General features: G+C 38.3%; 1 protein-coding gene and 1 long non-coding RNA gene across 5 annotated transcripts in view; one reads left to right on the top strand and one right to left on the bottom strand.

Annotated features, from left to right (window-relative positions):
* LOC137392676 (ras GTPase-activating protein-binding protein 2-like) overlaps positions 1–9,117 on the bottom strand; it is a 54,375-nt gene extending 45,258 nt beyond the window's left edge. The window contains exons 1-3 of one of the 4 annotated variants that reach the window (XM_068079027.1): positions 8,977–9,117; positions 875–971; positions 408–489 (exon numbers count right to left, since the gene is read on the bottom strand). In XM_068079027.1, the coding sequence (XP_067935128.1) occupies positions 408–489; positions 875–966 (174 nt within the window). In that variant the 5' untranslated portion in view covers positions 967–971; positions 8,977–9,117. Of the gene's footprint in view, positions 1–407; positions 490–874; positions 972–1,383; positions 1,479–8,551; positions 8,612–8,966 lie in introns of those variants that run through there. The other 3 variants (XM_068079028.1, XM_068079026.1, XM_068079029.1) reach the window with 3 other exon arrangements.
* On the top strand, positions 8,826–18,014 carry LOC137392719 (uncharacterized). Its single transcript, XR_010978234.1, has 3 exons — positions 8,826–8,881; positions 15,058–15,205; positions 17,547–18,014. It is a non-coding gene; the product is annotated as an uncharacterized lncRNA (long non-coding RNA).
* The last annotated feature ends 1,981 nt before the right edge of the window (positions 18,015–19,995 follow it).

Raw genomic sequence — 19,995 nt, 5'->3', positions numbered from 1 at the left:
GGTCAATCTCCTTGATTCCTCTTTTAGAACATCAGTCAACACATCAAGATAAATAATAAAGCATAATAATATCATACTTTCTCTATTCTTTAACTTAAATTTTCCCTTCATCATTTTTATTATCTCTTTTTCGGTTTAGCGCTTACTGCCTTGCTTTCGCCGGCCTTTTTAAAACTTTTGTAAACTAATTCGACAAAAAAGACAGAACAAAGCTGTTCTCGAAACCTCTCGCATACTGAGCCATTTCGTGCCCATCGAGAACCAACTCGTATCTCAAGACAGAAACTTGCCCAGAATTTTGCTCACATCTCGATTTCACACATGTTGGGGCACTCATATGTCGAGGTATGGCGGCATCGGGTGAAACAAGATGTGGATAAATGAGTATAATGACAATTGTCTCGTACCTTTTGACCACTAGCTACCTTTTCTTCTTGACCAGACCACTCAATGCCACTATGAATAAAGCAAGACTCCCCGCTATAAAACCTGTCAAGTAGTAAGCATAACTACAGTAAGGAGTAGGCATATGTGTTGAGACACGGCAATGATATGCTTCAAAGCTCAACAGTGTTATTTATTCAACAGAGACGGAGGCTACAGATGCATTGCATCCAAGCCAAGACTACAACATAGAATGCTATGGTCAAGAATTGGAAATGCAATATTGTTAGTAGTCAAGGCTGAAGATGCTTGGACTACTTTTGCAAATGGAGTTCACTGGTAATGTGATAAATTTTTCCAGAACAAATTGAGAGGGATGAATAAGTACCTAAACAGAAAAACGAAAAGATATTCAAATGTCAACAGCCACCAAATCAATTGCCAATTACTAACAGGTTAACGGCTGAATAAAATATCCCTGAAACTTTACCTATGTAGGCAGTCGGGAGCTTCATTCATGAGAGTGTAATACTGACGGACAAACTCTCTCCCAACACACTGCGGGCTGGGTTCTACGACCATGACCGCTGCAAAATAAAAATGACTAGAAAAAAGAAAAATAATTTTTTTGCTTTGGTTGTTAAAGGTTGCCTTGCAACATAATTCACATTACAGTTATTTGATATCAAAAGATTCACCATGTCTTACTCTGATGTGTTGTAGGTGCTAAATATGTGGAAATCTGATTACAGCTTACAGATTAAAAGCCCAAAAACGAACGGTGAATCACAGCCATCACGAAACCGCTGTAGATTGGAATCAATTTATTTCTCTGACGTAGCCAAACGATTTGGTTATTGTTTTGACACGTAATACTCTCACGTGAATTGAATTGCGAATAAAAGGCTCAATATAAAACTTATCGTAGCACTAGTTTATGACAAACACTTCAAGTTTTACTGAAGAGCCCGTATCAAATATAGATGCTCGCTACTTTACATTTTCATTTCGGCTTGGTGTCATCGTCTATTCGTAATCTGATTATGCAACTATTTCTGCAGCATTTTTCGACTACCAGAGGTGACCAACAGGCTTGTCATGTTTAGCGGAGGATGATATGTACTCCTTCGAGCTAAGGTTGAAAAATTGAACAAATTGTTACAGTAACTTTTGAGATATCAGTGCTCAAAATGACAGCATTACAATGATGATGAAATAGACATGTAAGGACAATAGACATGGTTTTATTGAATGCGTGAAGTATATTTGTAGAAATATTTTGACGAATGAGGTTGCATGAAAGTGTAAACAGAAGCCATCTTGTTCAACTGCGTCCCATTTGAGCCGTTTTGGAAAGGGATTCTACGGCAGTTTCGTGATGGCGACGATTAACCGTTCAATTTTTAGCTTTTAAGAGCTTGTAATCACATTTCCACATATTTTGCACCTGCAACACAACAGAGTAAGACATGGTGAATATTTTGATACCAAATAACCGTAATGTGAATTTTGTTGCAAGCCAACCTTGAAAACAATTAGCAACATCAGTACGTGTTTTAAGTTTTAGCGCTAAAACTATGAATGTATAAATAAAAGACAAGCAAAGAGATGCATACGCTTAAAGCACATCAATAACATAAGTAATGTTTCAGCTAATTCAGGCTCTTCAATATCTTGTATTTCAAATGAGCCATTGTTTGACATGGTGAGACAGACATTGGTTGGTGTTTATAGGATTTCCTCAGAGCTCTACCGCAGAAATCTTCGATGGTATAGGATCGAAAATTGTGATGTCACAATTTCCGATCCTATACCATCGAAGATTTCTGCGGTAGAGCTCTGAGGAAATCTTATAAACACCAACCAATGTTTGTCTCACTATGTCAAACAATGGCTTTTTGAAAGTCAAGACTGTGATGTCATAATTTTCATATTCGGTGTTGTGTGCTCTTACTGCTTATTTTATTGCTTACTGTTTATATTTATCAACTGCCATAATTACGCTAGTGGCAGGCGAAGGTAGGACAACTCCAGAGAACCAATGAAGATGACAAAGGAATCAGTGTCATTAGCTCTATGTACAGATTATTTCTATGATAAATAGCTCAAATTCCAAGTGCTATACCATGTTTTCCCGATGATATTATGCACTAGCCCTCTCTTTTTATCGTGATGTTGAGGGGCACTACTGAGACTAATTAATTTCAAGCATTGCGTGATCTCGCGAAAGTGCAATTGACATATAGTCCTATGGCCACGCCACTGAAGGTCACAATTTAATGGATGTCTTTTCATTACCTTTATCAACGACAGTACATTTTTTGAAGCATAATTAATTAACACAGAACATGTGTTTGTATTGGTCATTGTTGGTCATTGCGATCCCAGGTCATTGTTGATTATTTAGAATCCTAGTTTATTATTAGCACTCTCTGGGTTTAACAGCACCGATTGTCACAGAAAAGCGCAGCCTCAATGGCAGCGATAGGGATCGACGACCTAAGGCTAAATAATAATCATGACATCACATTTTGGGAATTGCAACCAAGTGATTTTTTATTGCAAGACGTACTTTTGACAGCCTGTTTTTCACAGTTATATTATTCTTTGTGTATTGGATATAGGCTCATTCGAAAGCCAAGACTCTGATGTATTGAAATATGAGATAAAAAAATTATGTAATTTATGTGCTTTAAGCCAAATCTATATATGAACTAACTAACTCATAGATATAGTAAACCCTTGATATGCAAATAATGAAAATAAGTGAGGCGTATAAATAGCATGACACAACGTCATGGTGATGTGTAAAGCGAATCAGCTGATCTATGAATTCCTATTGACTTAAAGATGTGATTGCGTCAAAAAAGACGATCAAATGAAGTTAGGACAAATGTGACCCCGGCCGTCAGAATGTACAATCGTGCTGTAATTCCAATGTTCACAATAGCGCGCTAAGCGAGTTTTACGCTATTATATGACTCACCGTCACTATTTTAGTAAACAGAGGTTTATAGTGCATTCAACCCTGCTCTTTCACATGGTCTTGTTTATTTTTTTGTCTGACCAATCATAATGCCAGAATTGCCATTTAACTATACCCATCTCGGTGGTGGCTATGGAATTTTTCATAACCCAAGATCATGAATATAGGCTCTAATTGCGGGTGCGCGCATGTATGTGGCTATTTCCTGTTTTAATGCTTCAGGCTAAAATAAAATGAAACCATCGCAAAAATTACGGCTAGTTGATGCTAGATGAGTGTTTCTACTTAGAATCTGAGTCAGCTGCCTCAGATCATAGTGGAAGCGATAATGAGGATTGTGATAATAGGGCAACCTTAGAAATACAGCTGCTTACGCAATATGTGGCTGCTAACGATAATGCGAATGAATTAAATCGAATTACAGAGAATAACGATCAGCCTATCACTGCTGCTAACATTCCCATTCTGGCTGTTGACATCAAACTAATAGGTGGGTGCAAATGTAGGGAAATATGCGCTGGTTTTATGTCATCTGAACAATTAAGCCTCATGAGAACTGTGTATCAAGGATTACCGAAGGAAACATTGGATCTGGTTGTGTTGGGACAACTTGCCACTAGCATAACAAACAAACCCTTCCAATGTGCTACAATAAATCTCTGCAGCGTACTCGTGCTACACTGTGTGAGTGTTAAACTATATAAAAAGAGCTCTAGATTGAATGGTCACTTGATGAGTTGGGTTGATATTCCCGCATCCTGATGCCTTCTGTTGTCAATTTTCGTTGACCTTACCACGACCTTCTGTATAGGTGGACAATTCTGAATACACTTCCAACTCTTTGTTAAGTTGTTGGACTGTCAGTATATGCAGTCATAGCAATATAGCTTGATGAGAAGTGCAGTTTGAAGCATACCCTTTTAATGAATATCTCCAAGACGGTGAGCTTTTAGCCACATATATTGTTAACCTTACCATGACCTTTGGGAGGTCAACCAACAATCGAATTGGAATAAAAATGCAACGATCATCTTTTTCAGGGTTTTATGGTGGAGAATGCCAGGTTTCATCAATATAGGATGAGATTAAGTGGTTGGTTGCTATGGCATTTTGATTTGTAAACAAATACCATGATTTACAGTTCATGAATCACCAACTTTATCCTGCTTAAACTCACCACAACAGTTTTAGTTCATCACGAGACCTTCTCTACTAAATCTTGCATAACCTGGGCATAAATAACCCGATTTAAAAAATTTAAAATGCATTAAAATCCTCAGAATTTGCTGAATTTAAATCCGTAAATAACTCAAAAATGTGGTTTTAGCATGATTGTACATTCTGACTGCATGGGTCACATATGCCAATAGAGCTGCATAGGACTAGACTTTTATCACAACAGCCAATGTGAATATGAGGGATAGAGACAGGTTGTATCACTAGTTGCATTATTTTGGGCAAGTCTGGGCACGTTTTTTTTCCTGAGCAATTTTACCACAATAATTTTTGGCAATTTAAATCTACAAATATCTTGACAATGAGATCGACTAAGACAACAGAAAACTTGTCAACTGATAGACAAAATCAATACTTCCTGTTAAAATCAAGTAAAATTTGACGCAATCACATCTTTAACAATAAAAACTGCACAAATTTGTCATAGTTTGTGCATCTGGGACTGCACATTTTATTGAAAATATGTAGAACTGACTTTAGATGAAACAGGCAAGAATCTTACACACGTGGTAATAGATAATACCAATGACTTGAAAGTTTCTATATCAATGATAATATAAAGAGTGACCAAATATAAATTAAGCTAATAACAGACTAATAAATCAAATGAGATTTAGAAATAGTTAAGCTGGACTACTGTATTGAACACCCATTAAACATGACTGAAAATAAATAGGTCACAGGTTGGTTGAACTAGATTCCTGCTTTGAAGCGGCAGTAGTATCACCAGGTGTAGTATCGTTAGGGTCAGATATTATGGTGCTGACTGGTCTGAAATTTTCTTCTACATTTCGACAGGTTTTATGTTTTTATGGTTGGTGTCTGTCTTTTCACAGCTTCTGGTTGAAGGTACCCCAGGACACTTATATTTCGCTAGTATTTAGTTTTGTGAGTAGCAAATTTCGCTGCAACTTAATTTCGCAACTCTGATGAGTGCGAAAATATAGTGATGTGAAAATAAATGCAGTGGATTAGATTCCTCAGGTCCGGTTCACTGGTAAAAAAAAATCCATTTGGGACTAGTTTGTATTTGTGAACTGCCGGTAGAAATGTGTGGCCGAGATCGCTAATGCTATTTGATCGCTAGCTGCGATTTGTTTCTTGGACTATCAATGACGTCTAGGTTCCTGCCGCCGTGACTGATGTGGTACCAATATTAGATCTCAAGCATTTGTAGCCCGCGGTGGCCATGGCTCAGGGCTGTTATTGTTTTTGGTTGGTAATAAAATTCATCACTACAATAATTAATATTCAATTTTCTGACTTTCCCAACCAGACTTTCATCCTCATCAGTTAAAACTTCAGTGACTAAACTAATATCATCATTTTCCTTATTTGTCTTGGTTTTTCCAAAAAAACTTGTTATCTTAATTTGCTTTGCCATGCTGCTTAGTCGGTGTATTAGTTATAATGAGTTTAGCAGAAATTGCCCAATGAGCCCAACCACACACCAAAATTACCTGCATTTTTAATATGACCATTTTATTGCGGATATCAATGAACAAAGATATTTAATTTTGCGTTTTCGCTCGTTTGTTATGATTGTTTAGTTTCGCTCATGAAATTTTCGCGAGAGGATGACTCCGCGAAAACGCGAAAGTTAGATGACGCAAATACATAAGTGTCCTAGGGTAGGTTGGATAAGCTGTAAATATTGGAGGTATTGCATCAGATTTTAGCCTTGGTTTTTCCCAATAGCCGGTGGAACTTTGCAGCAGACTTCCTCAAAATTTCTACTGCTAATACAGAGCTTGATTTTAGGGTCCAATCCTGCCTTTGCACCGGCTTTACCCAAACATTATGGGTTTTAGCTCGTTTCTTGTTTAGAAAGCGGTGAAACACCAGATCTCGCCATTTCTCAGAATTGTTTGAACATCTCTAGGCACAGCACCAGGTGCGGCTTGACTTTTTCTTAGCCTAGAAATTAACAATACATACATGTACTAGAATGAATATCATTACATTACTTGGAATGAGACAAAAAAGCATTGGATTCATCATGCCAAGCTAAATTACAACCCTATCAGTTGAGAGACAAGTTTGTTATATGCGTTGTTGTAATAAGTCTAAACATTCTTTCTATTGATAGTCCAAGCATTCATTCACTTCACTTTCAATTCAGAAAATTCATAGATAGGTATGCTCGCTGTAATCAGACCATGATGAGAAGCAAGTTCAGATGATTTGGTAGTTAGTTTGTTTCCAATAAGTTCTTACAAAGTGAACCAATGATATAGTACATGTGCAAAGGCTATGTTTACCAAGTATTTGAAATTTTTATTGTGAGTTCACATACCTGGGGTGTTGTAGTCTCCTCTGATGATATTTCAAAAAGAATTTGGTCTTATTGTTACATTTATGACTTGAAAACTAGTATGACAAGCATGATTTCACTACTCAACTCATTGCTCAACTGAAGGCTCTGTTGTTGTGATGCACATCACTGTGGCATAACGTCATGAAAACAGTAGCCTTATATTATATTATATGCCTTACTTTATATGCCTCACTTTAGCTCTACCGTAATGATAGCTATTTGCCATTTTAGGGTTTATTATATCTATGAACTAACTCACATAGGCACAAGAAACGCCGATTTACCAAACCCTGACCTTAACAATTAATAGGATAATTTCTACGACCAATTTTTAGAAAAACAAAAAGGCATTACAAGCTGAAAGTTAGACTACAAATATTGATTTATAAGTTATCTAAACAAAACATGAGTTACTCTGTAACAATCGTATGATTACCTAGAGATTAACAACAGCATACAAAGTTAATAGTGGTAACCTGGACCTAATAAAGCCGCACGATCTGACGTGACGGTGTATACGCAAATAACCTATTACCTTCAACGAATGCTATACGGACCCCAAGGATAGCCGACGGCTATCATATGGGCGGGGTTTAATGATGGAGCTGTGTTAGGATTGCGCTAGCCTGGGTTTCGGAGCAAACACAACTCTCGCGTTGCCTTGTTAGGCTTTAGAAAACACGACTCGCTGTTATCGTTTCATTACCTCATTCGGTCAGTAGACCCCGCAGTTCACAATAGCAAACCTTGAATTTCTACAATATAGGGGTGATACCTAACCAAAATAATGGATCCATGCAAATTAAAACATTTCAAATTACCTACTTTTAGTAATTTTAAAATTGGTAAAGATCGTAGAATATGCTTAAAGTTGAATAAAATTTACCCGAAGTTACCCGAACAACGGCCTTTTTTTCCTAGTTTTTGATTAATATTTTGCCACCCCTAATATAAAATGACAAAGTTTTTTACCGTTGTCACATTGTTTAACTGGCCATTAAGATGGGACAGCAGGCAAAGCTGTGCAGTGTAGTTTTCATACTCAAATCTAAATGAAAAAACCGAATTTGGGCTATTTTACCATTGTGACTATTAATATCACGAATGCTCGCGAATGGCAATTGACAGATCATAGGGTTGACAATATTGGGATACTATATTTATTTGACAGCTAAATGAATTCAACAGATAAGTAAAATAACTACTATACTTTATGAATATTTGGAAATTTACAAGGGGCTTTATTCAGCATATTTGTTTGTTCGGGTGCCGTGTTCGGGTTCATCCCAACAGAGCTCCATCATTAAACCCGGCCCATATGAGAGCCGTCTGCTATCCTTGGGGCTATATATCATTGCTTCAATTGATTTTGAGAGTTTCTTTAATCGCTAACAAGTCTATCTCACGCGTAATTAACCCATATTGTTTAAATGCAAGAGTCAATATTAAAATGTCTGTAATTACAAGTTAAATTTTAGAATCGCCGTGCTGACCATTATGGTTCATTCATTTAAGGGAGAAAACTAATCGAGAATCACAACTTTATATAACAATATGAGTAACCTTAAAATTCCAAACGCTTCTCTCATCACTAGAACACTGTCAAAAGCTACGCCAACCTAGCTTACCAGGACGCAAAACAGCAGCAATCGCTTACTTCTACTTTCTTTTCGCAGATCTCGGACTAGTCAAACGGAATAGTCCGAGAAAGCATTATGCGAATCGGTCACATTCTCACGTGTAATTTTACCGGTAGAGTTTGCTGCTTTGCCTTTCTATTATTCATGGTAAATAGTTCTATGGCATCACAACACTGCGATGTCGTATAGCTACAAATAGAGTTACTTTACGCTGTTATAAGTTAGTTACATGTACACGTATCACAACGTATTTTTCATCGCTGAAAGATGAATTTGCTCCAAATTTTAGTTGATTCCATCAGAAAGCATAGTATATAGGTATTATTCTATCATTTGCAATTGCTTTTAAATGTTGACTTGCAACAAAACTCACATTACAGTTATTTGGTATCAAAATATTCACCATATCTTACTCTGCTGTGTTGTAGGTGCCAAATTTGTGGAAATGTGATTAAAGGCTCTTAAAAGCTCAAAAACGAACAGTTAATCGCCGCCATCACGAAACCGCCGTAGATTAGAATACCTTTCCAAAACGGTTCAGATGGGAGGTCACGTTACTGAAGATGACGGCTTCCGTTTACACTTTCAAGCAACCTCATTCGTCGAAATGTTTTCACAAGTATACTTCAATAAAACCATGTCAATTGTTCTTACGCGTCTCTTTTGTCATCATCGTAATGCTGTCACTTTGAGCACTGATCTTTCAAAACCTACCGTAAAAAGTTGTTCAATTTTTTAATCTTAGCTTGAACGATTGCATACCATACTCTGATAAACATGACGAGCCTGTTGGTCACCTGTTCGAAAAATGCTGCAGAATTTTTTCACGCAGTTTGGCAAAAAGTTGTGGTCACATTACCACATTACGACTAAACGATTAGACCAAGCCGAGACAATACTGTTAAGTAGCGAGCATTTTTATTTGATACGGGCTTTTCGGTAAAACCGGAAGTGCTGGTCATAAACTAGTCCTACGAGATGTTTTATATTGAGCACTAGCTACATTACCCACCTACAGGAACAGATTCACGGGTTGCATAAGGTTTATTGAAAATTGTCTTTCATACTGTAAAACAACTCCAAATATGCAGTCTACTGAAATAGTTGCCCTGATCAGTGTATGCATACACATATACATTTTACATGTCAATAATGTTGGGGAGAACCATGGAAGTCTGCAATGTGTATTACAGCTAGATGCGTGTAAAATCTAGTAAATATTCTAGATTTATGTGTCTAGATTCATGCATCCGTTCATACCCGACTATATTTTCAGTTGACGATCGCTCACTTCTTCCGCCGAGCTCCTGCCTCGGCTGACCAGTCTTTACCCGCCGAGCAGTTGACAATCGCGCTCTTGCACTCGCCTCGCAATCGATCGCCTCGCAATCAATTGCCTTGCAATTAATCGCCTCGCAATTAATCGCCTCGCAATCAATTGTCTCGCACTCGCCTTGCAATCAAATGCCTCACACTCGCTTTGCAATCAATCACCTCGCATTCGCAACCAATCACCTCGCAACCAATCGCCTCGCACTCGCCAACTCATTCATCCGGAAAGCCGCGCCTGTATACTCTCGCTGCACTCGGGGCGAAAAAGGTCTCCCACGCATCCCCGAGTGACGCCACATCCCCAAACCGCTAGCTGCATTACCCGTCCACGGGAATAGATTCATGTACAGTTTATTGAGATTTGTCTTTCATACTGTAAAACAACTCCAAATATGCAATCTACTGAAGTTTTTGTGCTGATCAGACTGCATAAACATATGCACTCGTACATGTCAATAATGTTAGAGAGAACAATGGAAATCTGCAATGCATTTACAGCTAGTCTACAATGCATCAGTCTCAAACCACTCAAATCGGAGTTGTCCTATTTTTGTACATAAAAATGATGATGAAATTGGCATTGCTAGGCAAACTGAAGTTCTTCAAACTGGCAGTATTGAAAAGTTTTACATATTTTAAGAAATTTTAGAAAATATTTTGCTATTGCATTGCTGAGCTATCGCCAGCATTTATTGAATTGAGACATCTACACTCTTAAAACACTAATCATGACTCACCAGTTCTCCGTCTATAGCCTGTATTTGACATGGTATATACAAACTGTGCAGCAATAACGGGGTTGTGTTGATAATATTTATTATCAATAAAATCTACTATATAAACTACATATATGGCCTCTTGCCTTTCCAACGTAAGGCATTACATCTAGAGCATTTTTGGACATTCGTCCCATAAAAAGTTTGGCGCCTGGTAGCAGCTGCTGTAGTTAGTTCATCTTGCTGTCGTCGCCGTTTCATCTGCTCTGGAAATTCAACTCGCCGAGCAGCGGCTGTAGCTAGTGCATCATGTTCTTGTGGCCGCTGCATCTGCTCGGAGGTTTCTGCACGCCTGGCCGCTGTAGCGGCTGCTCTGAGCCGCTTGAGTCGCTAATGGGTTGGCTCAGCAGTCTCTGCACTTCTAGCAGCTGCAGCATCTATTCTGGCCTGCTCTTAATGTAACTGTGTTTGTTCAGCGGTTTCTGCTTTTCCAGCAACTGCAGTAGCTATTCTGTTTCATTGTAGGCGTAGCTGGGTTTGCTCTGCAGTCTCTGCACTTCTAGCAGCTGCAGCATCTATTCTGGCCTGCTCTCAATGTAACTGTGTTTGTTCAGCGGTTTCTGCTTTTCCAGCAGCTGCAGTAGCTATTCTGTTTCGTTGTAGGCGTAGCTGGGTTTGCTCTGCAGTTTCTGCACTTCTAGCGGCTGCAGTAGCAGTTCTGGCCTGTTCTCGCCGTAGCCATGTTTGCTCAGCAGTTTTTACTTGTCTAGCTCCTGCCTTGCGAATTCGGTCTCTTTCTTTACGGGAATCAATCTGTTCTTGCGTTTGGGCAATAGGCTTTTTGGAAGGCATTGTGCTGCTTCAAGCGTTTCTAAAAGTGAATGAGATGGTGTGCTTTTTTATAACATACCCTGCTCTCTTTTTCTCACCATCGCCTATGGTAATGCTTGGAGTACCCGTGCAAGTTCTGTAGTAAATGTAGCTCTGTAGTAGTCGTAGCTGGAAAAAAGTAAATGTAACTCGGCTGCGGAAGGAAATAAGCAGTTTACTATCACGAATAGTGGCAAATCCAACGTTTTTACGTAGTGGATGTGTTGCAATTTATAGACAATACAACATTGAATGAGAAGTACTTACCTTTTTGAAATATAAATTTAGTAGGTAAGACGCAGTAGCAGCAGCTGGAAAAAAGTAAAAGTAACTCAGCTGCGGAAGGAAATAAACATGTTTACTATTACAAACAGTGGCAAATCCAACCTTTTTAACTCTTTCACTGAAGTAGACTAATTTATGCGTTTTTTGTGGTCGACCGCCGTAGACACAATTTTGCGACTTTTCCAGCAATTGCTAGTAACTGAATTATATTATTCGTTGATAACATAATCGACTATTTTTTGGACCTTTATGGTAGTGATAACGTTGTCCAAAGATTTCTCTGTAAAATTAGTCTAAAATTTAATTTTAAATAGTTGTTTGGGAATGTCCAACATGAAAACGAACATTTTTGGGTTTTGGAACATAATGGTTTTGTAAGAATAAGGAACATTGTAAAGGATCGTTTTAGCTTCGGAGTTTCACATCGCCTTATCAATGCACAAAGTATAGATACAATGAATTTTTGCATAGCAGTGTCTGTTAACATGTTGGCTAAATGAAATGTTTAACCAAAACAAATGTTGTAGGTGGAGTTTGAAATTGAAAAAATATTGTATACATATAATGAAGTAATATTGCCAAATTGGCTGGCAGTTGTCCGATAGCTAAATTTGTACATGGACGACAGTAAAAAGGTTATGTAGTGGAGGTGTGGCAATTCATAGACAATACAACATTGAATGAGAAGTACTTACCTTTTTGAAGTAGGAATTCAGTACGACCGAATCGAAAATAGGAGAGACCGTAGGTTAAAAACATGCTAAAAGTGTTAAGCTACCATAGACCCCATTTTCTGCCACCTTTTGTCATGAAAACGCCCTGTGGCCACCAGAGTATAGCGGCTAATAGTCCGAAAGTATGGTATTTACTACTCATATTAATTCAGTTGTCTTCATACGACCGGATGGAAGAAAGAAAGACCGCTATATAATTTATTTACCACTCATATTAGTGTAATTCAGTTCGCTTTGTAGGACTGAAATTTGTACGACGAAAAAAGGAAAGACCGCTCTATAAGGCGGATAAACGCACGCACACACACACACACACAGATTTCCGTTTATACAGTAGATTTACATTTTACTACACTACTTTTCCTTGATTCTGATTATAACACATTAGTTTATAGTACGTTCTTGGCTTTTACCTTGTATTCAACAATCATCAAGACAACAATACTGCTCCTATAAGTGTTTATTTATAACTGTAATGATTCATTAAGTACATATTTTTAGACGTACTGCTTCTATAAGTGTATATTTATAACTTTAATGATTCATTAAGTACATATTTTTAGACGTACTGCTCCTATAAGTGTATATTTATAAATGTAATGCTTCAGTAAGTACATATTTTTAAACGTACTGCTCCTATAAGTGTATATTTATAACTGTAATGATTCAGTAAGTACATATTTCTAGACGTACTGCTCCTATAAGTGTATATTTATAACTGTAATGCTTCAGTAAGTACATATTTCTAAACGTACTGTTCCTATAAGTGTATATTTATAACTGTAATGCTTCAGTAAGTACACATTTCCAGACATACTGCTCCTAAAAGTGTATATTTATAACTGTAATGATTCATTAAGTACATATTTCTAGACGTACTGCTCCTATAAGTGTATGTTTATAACTGTAATGATTCATTAAGTCCATATTTCTAGACGTACTGCTCCTATAAGTGTATATTTATAACTGTAATGATTCATTAAGTACATATTTCTAGACGTACTGCTCCTATAAGTGTATATTTATAACTGTAATGATTCGTTAAGTCCATATTTCTAGACGTACTGCTCCTATAAGTGTATATTTATAACTGTAATGATTCATTAAGTCCATATTTCTAGACGTACTGCTCCTATCAGTGTATATTTATAACTGTAAGGTTTCTGTAACTAATTGACTTTATAACTTCATAAGCTTTGTTAAAGCTAAGAAGCTGTGTAAGAAGTGTGGAGTCTAACAAATGCATGTATTTGTGCTTTGCACAATTGCAAAGTTTTTCGTGGCAAGATGACTTTTGTACTCAGATAGTAATGAAGTATTGGAGACCTTCATAGACACATCACAACACTTGGCACGACCTTCATAGACACATCACAACACTTGGCATGACCTTCGTAGACACATCACAACACTTGGCACGACCTTCATAGACACATCACAGCACAGCACTTGGCATGACCTTCGTAGACACATCACAACACTTGGCATGACCTTCATAGACACATCACAGCACAGCACTTGGCATGACCTTCGTAGACACATCACAACACTTGGCATGACCTTCATAGACACATCACAACACTTGGCATGACCTTCATATACACATCACAACACTTGGCACGACCTTCATAGACACATCACAACACTTGGCATGACCTTCGTAGACACATCACAACACTTGGCACGACCTTCATAGACACATCACATCACAACACTTGGCATGACCTTCGTAGACACATCACAACACTTGGCACGACCTTCATAGACACATCACAGCACAGCACTTGGCATGACCTTCGTAGACACATCACAACACTTGGCATGACCTTCATAGACCATGACAACTAGTAGACCATGAACTAGTAGACTAGACATGAACTAGTCATGAACTAGTAGACCATGACAATACTTCGCAGTCAAAAAGTAGAAAGTGAGTCATTGTTAGGAAAAGAGGGATAACTACGAACACATCCTTTGGCATTGGACACACAGTAGTAAAGATATTTCAAATTGGTGGAAGCAAAACATAAATTTTGTGAGCTAACTACACTAAAATATAGGAGCAGGATAACTAGCCCTATGCAGTCACATGGCATCTATAGTAGTTGTATATATAGTAGTTGTCTATCCCATTTCGTCTTTATGGACAAACATTTCTCAACCAATCTTCATTGAATCATTCTGTTTTCAGACGTTGCTTAGCAACTACTTCTTTTCTATTAACTAGTGGTTAGGTTTTGTCAGAGCTGGACAGACAAGACTTAATTCAATAGTTAGGAGTTGTCAGTTCAATCTAACAAAACGTGACAAAAGTCTGTCAAAGTCGTAAAGCTTAAATAAAATTGAATGCCTGCAATGTCAAAGCAAGTAGCAGTAGTCGTCTCTCTATAAGCCATTTCAGTCAAGTAGTGACTACCATCCCATCACATAAACCCAAAAATTTTAATCAGGATGTTTTCATTTCCTAATATTAAAATTGGGACAGAGTCTCAAATAGTTCTTTCGACCATCAATCTTTATTTTTTCTTTATACTTACTGTATTTTTATTTCATTTAGTGCAATATTGCGACGAGAAGGAGAGGACTTGTCAAAACCTGCATTTACAGAGAGCAAATAGGAAAGGCTGAATTTTACACCTCATACGGTTCATGGCTCTGCAATACCGCCCTGTGCAACAATGATAGCTTGTTGCTTCAATCCTCAGGTTGGTCTTATATGCAAGCTGTTTAACAAATTCCTGGTTCACTCTGTTCCCAAAAATGATAATAAGTTGATGGCTCCTACTGTAAATATAAACATTTCCCTAGTAGACACACATAGCCCTAGTAGACACACGTAGCCCTAGTAGAAACATGTAGTCCTTGTAGACACATGTAGCCCTAGTAGACACATGTAGCCCTAGTAGACACATGTCGCCTTAGTAGACACATGTAGCCCTAGTAAACACATGCATCCCTAGTAAACACATGTAGACCTAGTAGACACATGTATCCCTAGTAGACACATGTAGACCTAGTAGACACATGTAGTCCTTGTAGACACATGTAGCCCCAGTAGACACAAGTAGCCCTAGTAGACACATGTAGCCCTAGTAGGCACATGTAGCCTTAGTAGACACATGTAGCCCCAGTAGACACATGTAGCCTTAGTAGACACATGTAGCCCTAGTAGACACATGTAGCCTTAGTAGACACATGTAGACCTAGTAGACACATATAGACCTAGTAGACACATGAAGACCTAGTAGACACATATAGCCCTAGTAGACACATGTAGACCTAGTAGACATATGTAGACCTAGTAGACACATGTATCCCTAGTAGACACATGTAGCCCTAGTAGACACATGTGGACCTAGTAGACACATGTAGCCCTAGTAGACACATGTCGCCTTAGTAGACACATGTAGCCCTAGTAAACACATGTATCCCTAGTAAATACATGTAGACCTAGTAGACACATGTATCCCTAGTAGACACATGTAGACCTAGTAGACACATGTAGTCCTTGTAGACACATGTAGCCCCAGTAGACACAAGTAGCCCTAGTAGACACATGTAGCCCTAGTAGGCACATGTAGCCTTAGTAGACACATGTAGCCCCAGTAGACACATGTAGCCTTAGTAGACACATGTAGCCCTAGTAGACACATGTAGCCTTAGTAGACACATGTAGACCTAGTAGACACATATAGACCTAGTAGACACATGAAGACCTAGTAGACACATATAGCCCTAGTAGACACATGTAGACCTAGTAGACATATGTAGACCTAGTAGACACATGTATCCCTAGTAGACACATGTAGCCCTAGTAGACACATGTGGACCTAGTAGACACATGTAGCCCTAGTAGACACATGTTACCTTAGTAGACACATGTAGCCCTAGTAAACACACGTAGACCTAGTAGATACATGTAGACCTAGTAAACACATGTAGTCCTAGTATAGACACATTATATTGAATTTGCTAGTTTATATAATTTTCAAATATTCCAAGTGTCTTAAAGTATGTTTATAAGATTAATAGAATAAAATAATTTTAATAAGTACACATGTATATGTTTATGTGTATAAGGAATCACCAACATTTTGAAATGTTGTATATTCCAAAGTTTATTAAAACTCAATTGATTACTCAAGCAGTTGAAAAATGGTCTAGAATTTATATAAGGACTAGACGAATGCTCGGCGTTGCCATGGTAATAAGAATATTTTTGCAAAACAAACGTTTTTATTTAACATACACAACGTTTACCATTTTAATTTTGAAACTTCATATTATGAATTCAAGTGGTTTGTGTTCAAATAACTTTGGAGCAAACATAAAGCAACTGTAAAGGTGTTTAAATGAGAATTAATAAGCATGCAATGGCTAGATAAAGTCTGTTTTACTTAAGGCTGGGCGGTTTTGGGCACCAACAGTATACCGAGACCGCACCTGTTCAAACCAATCCCGTACCGCATACCGACATTGAGAGAACAACTCCCAAAAACATACGGTTCGGTTTACACAGTGAATACCGCATAAAATTTTCAGAGTTGTGCTCCACCTACTATTGCTACGCAGCAATCGCCAGATTAGTCGGAGGAAGGCAACTCCAGCTTTACTTGACTGGCGTACAGGGCCCCGTGTGCTAAGCAAACCCTTGCGCGAGGGATGGCATTTGGATTGCACAATCCACCTGTTGGTTCATTCCACCCAACTATAAACTTGGATATTGTGTATCCTTTATTTTAGACGAGCGTGTAGAAATTGAGCATAGAATACAGAATCAGACATAGCCTACATAAAGTCATGTGCCATGTTTGTTGAGAATAAACCCAGCTCTACAGCAATGAATGACAATTTATTTTATTTATTTATGTAAGCAATATATCCGTGGAGGTTAGCAGAGCAATACCAGCAATACCTTAACACCTTAACCTGGACAACATCTGGCCTGTTTATATGATGGTCGGTGGTATATGGGAATTACTTATGCTTTTTACTCATGACTATTGGTAGCTAGGAAAGTAGCATCGAAACATTGTCTATTTTCAGCGGTGTCCTATGCTTGTTCACGATAAAGCCCGCTTTTGAGAAGAGGCGCTCCAAGCTGCAACCTGTCACCACCTCTGCCAAATAAGACCTCGCCATAAGATGTAGCTCAGGCAACATTTCACCATAAAGTGCCCACCACTCGCAGGGGTCATCATCAAAAGACAAAGCGTGTTTTTGTGCCAAGGTCTTATAAGTTTCCCACTGCTTCAACGCCAATTGCTCCGGTGTACATTTGTTAGTTGCAAAATCGCTGGGCTCCAAGGATGCCATCAGTGAACCGAGTCTTGACTTTTTTGCAGGTATTGCATTGTCATCCCCAGGTGCTGTAGTAGCTGCTGCTAAAAAAATGTCGACTAATTGTATTATACTAAATAGATCGAGGGCTAGCGATCAACAGACTTATTAGTAACTACCAGTAAAAAGTTGTTAGCAATACTGCAGTTGGAAACACTTAAAACTATGAGTATCTCATCTTGTGTATTGTAAATTGGTCAATTGCGATCATGTGACATAAAAGAGACAGTCGTGGAAAATAGTGTGTGACAAAACTGACAATGATCTGTAAATTTAAATTCCCTAAATGACTTCTCAAGTTAAAATTTTACCAGCGAGTCGCTGACAAAACTATAGAAGTGAATGGAAATGAAAAATGATACATAGCTATATAGCAATATCAATCCCCATTTTAGAGAGCAGATAAAAGCTTACCCTTTTTCTCTATAATTGAGGACAACTGTGCTAGCAGACTTTTCGTGTAATTGGTCTCCACACCTAATGATGAGCCTAATGTCTCCAGTTGTAATACGAATCGGGGATCAAGCGCTGTGGCCTTTGACAGAATTTCCATATATGCTCCATTTCTGTTATTCACCTGCCTGTAAGCATTACTAGTAATTGGTTATTGGTAGAAAGATTGCAAGAATAAGGCCAAAAAGAGATTTTTTTCATACTTTGTCAAATGTCTTCGCACTCGGTTAGGCCATGATAATACGATGCGATAGGCAAGCAAAATCAATGTTTGAAGAAATTATCAGCTAGAGGATACAGTTTCTCCAATTACTGAATGAATTAAATGTTTTTAAAATTAATGGCCAAGTTCAAAGATTTAGCTGTTGAGAGGGACACGTGACATAAATGAGACTGAGAGTGCTTAAAATTTGCCAATAAATCTGAAGCCTTTTCATCACTTAATAGCAAGGCGAAGACGGCATTCAGTGAATTTTTGTCACTCAATTCTCGCTTGAGTAGTAACTTTCGACTGCCTTTTTTAGAGCGTATGCGACTTGAAAAGAGCAGCTAAAGGTTAACAAAACAGCAAAAAATAGATGACAAAACAAAGGCTATATGATAATAATTTAATGCTCCAAAACCTCAGCGATAGAAGAGGGATAGCTCAGAGGTAGTAATAGCTCGTTGGTAGGATAGAGAAAGGAAACATAAGCGCATGCCAGGAAATAACTATTTAGCCCCATGCCTGCCTACTTGTCATTGAAGTAGTCCCACACTGTATTCACGTCCTTCGATGTTTGTCATATTGCTATACTGTAAGGACTTGATAAGGCGAACCATGGGCAGCACTGAGCTCACCGTTACCATCTTATCGCCGCTTAGCTGGTCTGTCATATCATTAAACGCACCGAATGCTTCTACCACTAGCGCAATTAACTTGTCTTCATCAACGGTGGTGACCAGTGTTGAATCTTCTTGAACAACGACACATTTTAACTCGACGAGGTTGTTGTGAATAGCTCGGTACATTACGTATGTACTGTTCCACCTGGTAGGACATGGTCCATGTAACACCATTATCGTCTTTTCGCTTTTCTGTTGCTCTTGCTCGAGGTTTTTCTTTCTCCGATGACTTTGGTGAAAGAAAGCAACCACACGCTTCAGTTTCTTTATAGTATTGAGGATTTCTGGTTTTTCCATCGCTTTCTTGACAGCATTGTGCAAAAGATGGCCACAGCATGGGAGTCGACGCATGTTACCTACTTCACCTATACGTATCATGTTGCTAGCGCTGTCCGTTGTGATACACTGCATGTGGTTTTTCGTCAAGTTCCAATCTTCAAGCAACTTCGCTATAACCGCTGCCAATTTGACACCGGTGTATGCATCCGGCAAATATTTGGTCTCCAACACACGACTTTCCAGTTTCATATCAACTGTGAAAAAATGTCTGGTTAAGGATATGTACGGATCTAACGTGGCTGATGACCATAAATCAGTAGTAAAACTAAACATTGGAATCACTGAACTTTTGTTTTCATTCAACAAATCCTGTATTTCACTTTTCATTTTCAAAAACAAGTTGGGAATGTGCTGTTCACAAGCGGTGCGCCTAGACGGCGGGCAATAACGAGGGTCAAACACCTTCAACATTGCTATGAATTTTGGCTGCTCGATCATAGATAGTGGCCTACCACTAGATGTAATGTAATCAAGTATG

The sequence above is a fragment of the Watersipora subatra genome, chromosome 1, assembly GCF_963576615.1.
Source record: "Watersipora subatra chromosome 1, tzWatSuba1.1, whole genome shotgun sequence".
Taxonomy (NCBI): Eukaryota; Metazoa; Bryozoa; class Gymnolaemata; order Cheilostomatida; family Watersiporidae; genus Watersipora; species Watersipora subatra.
This window is presented reverse-complemented; position numbering and strand designations above follow the sequence as displayed.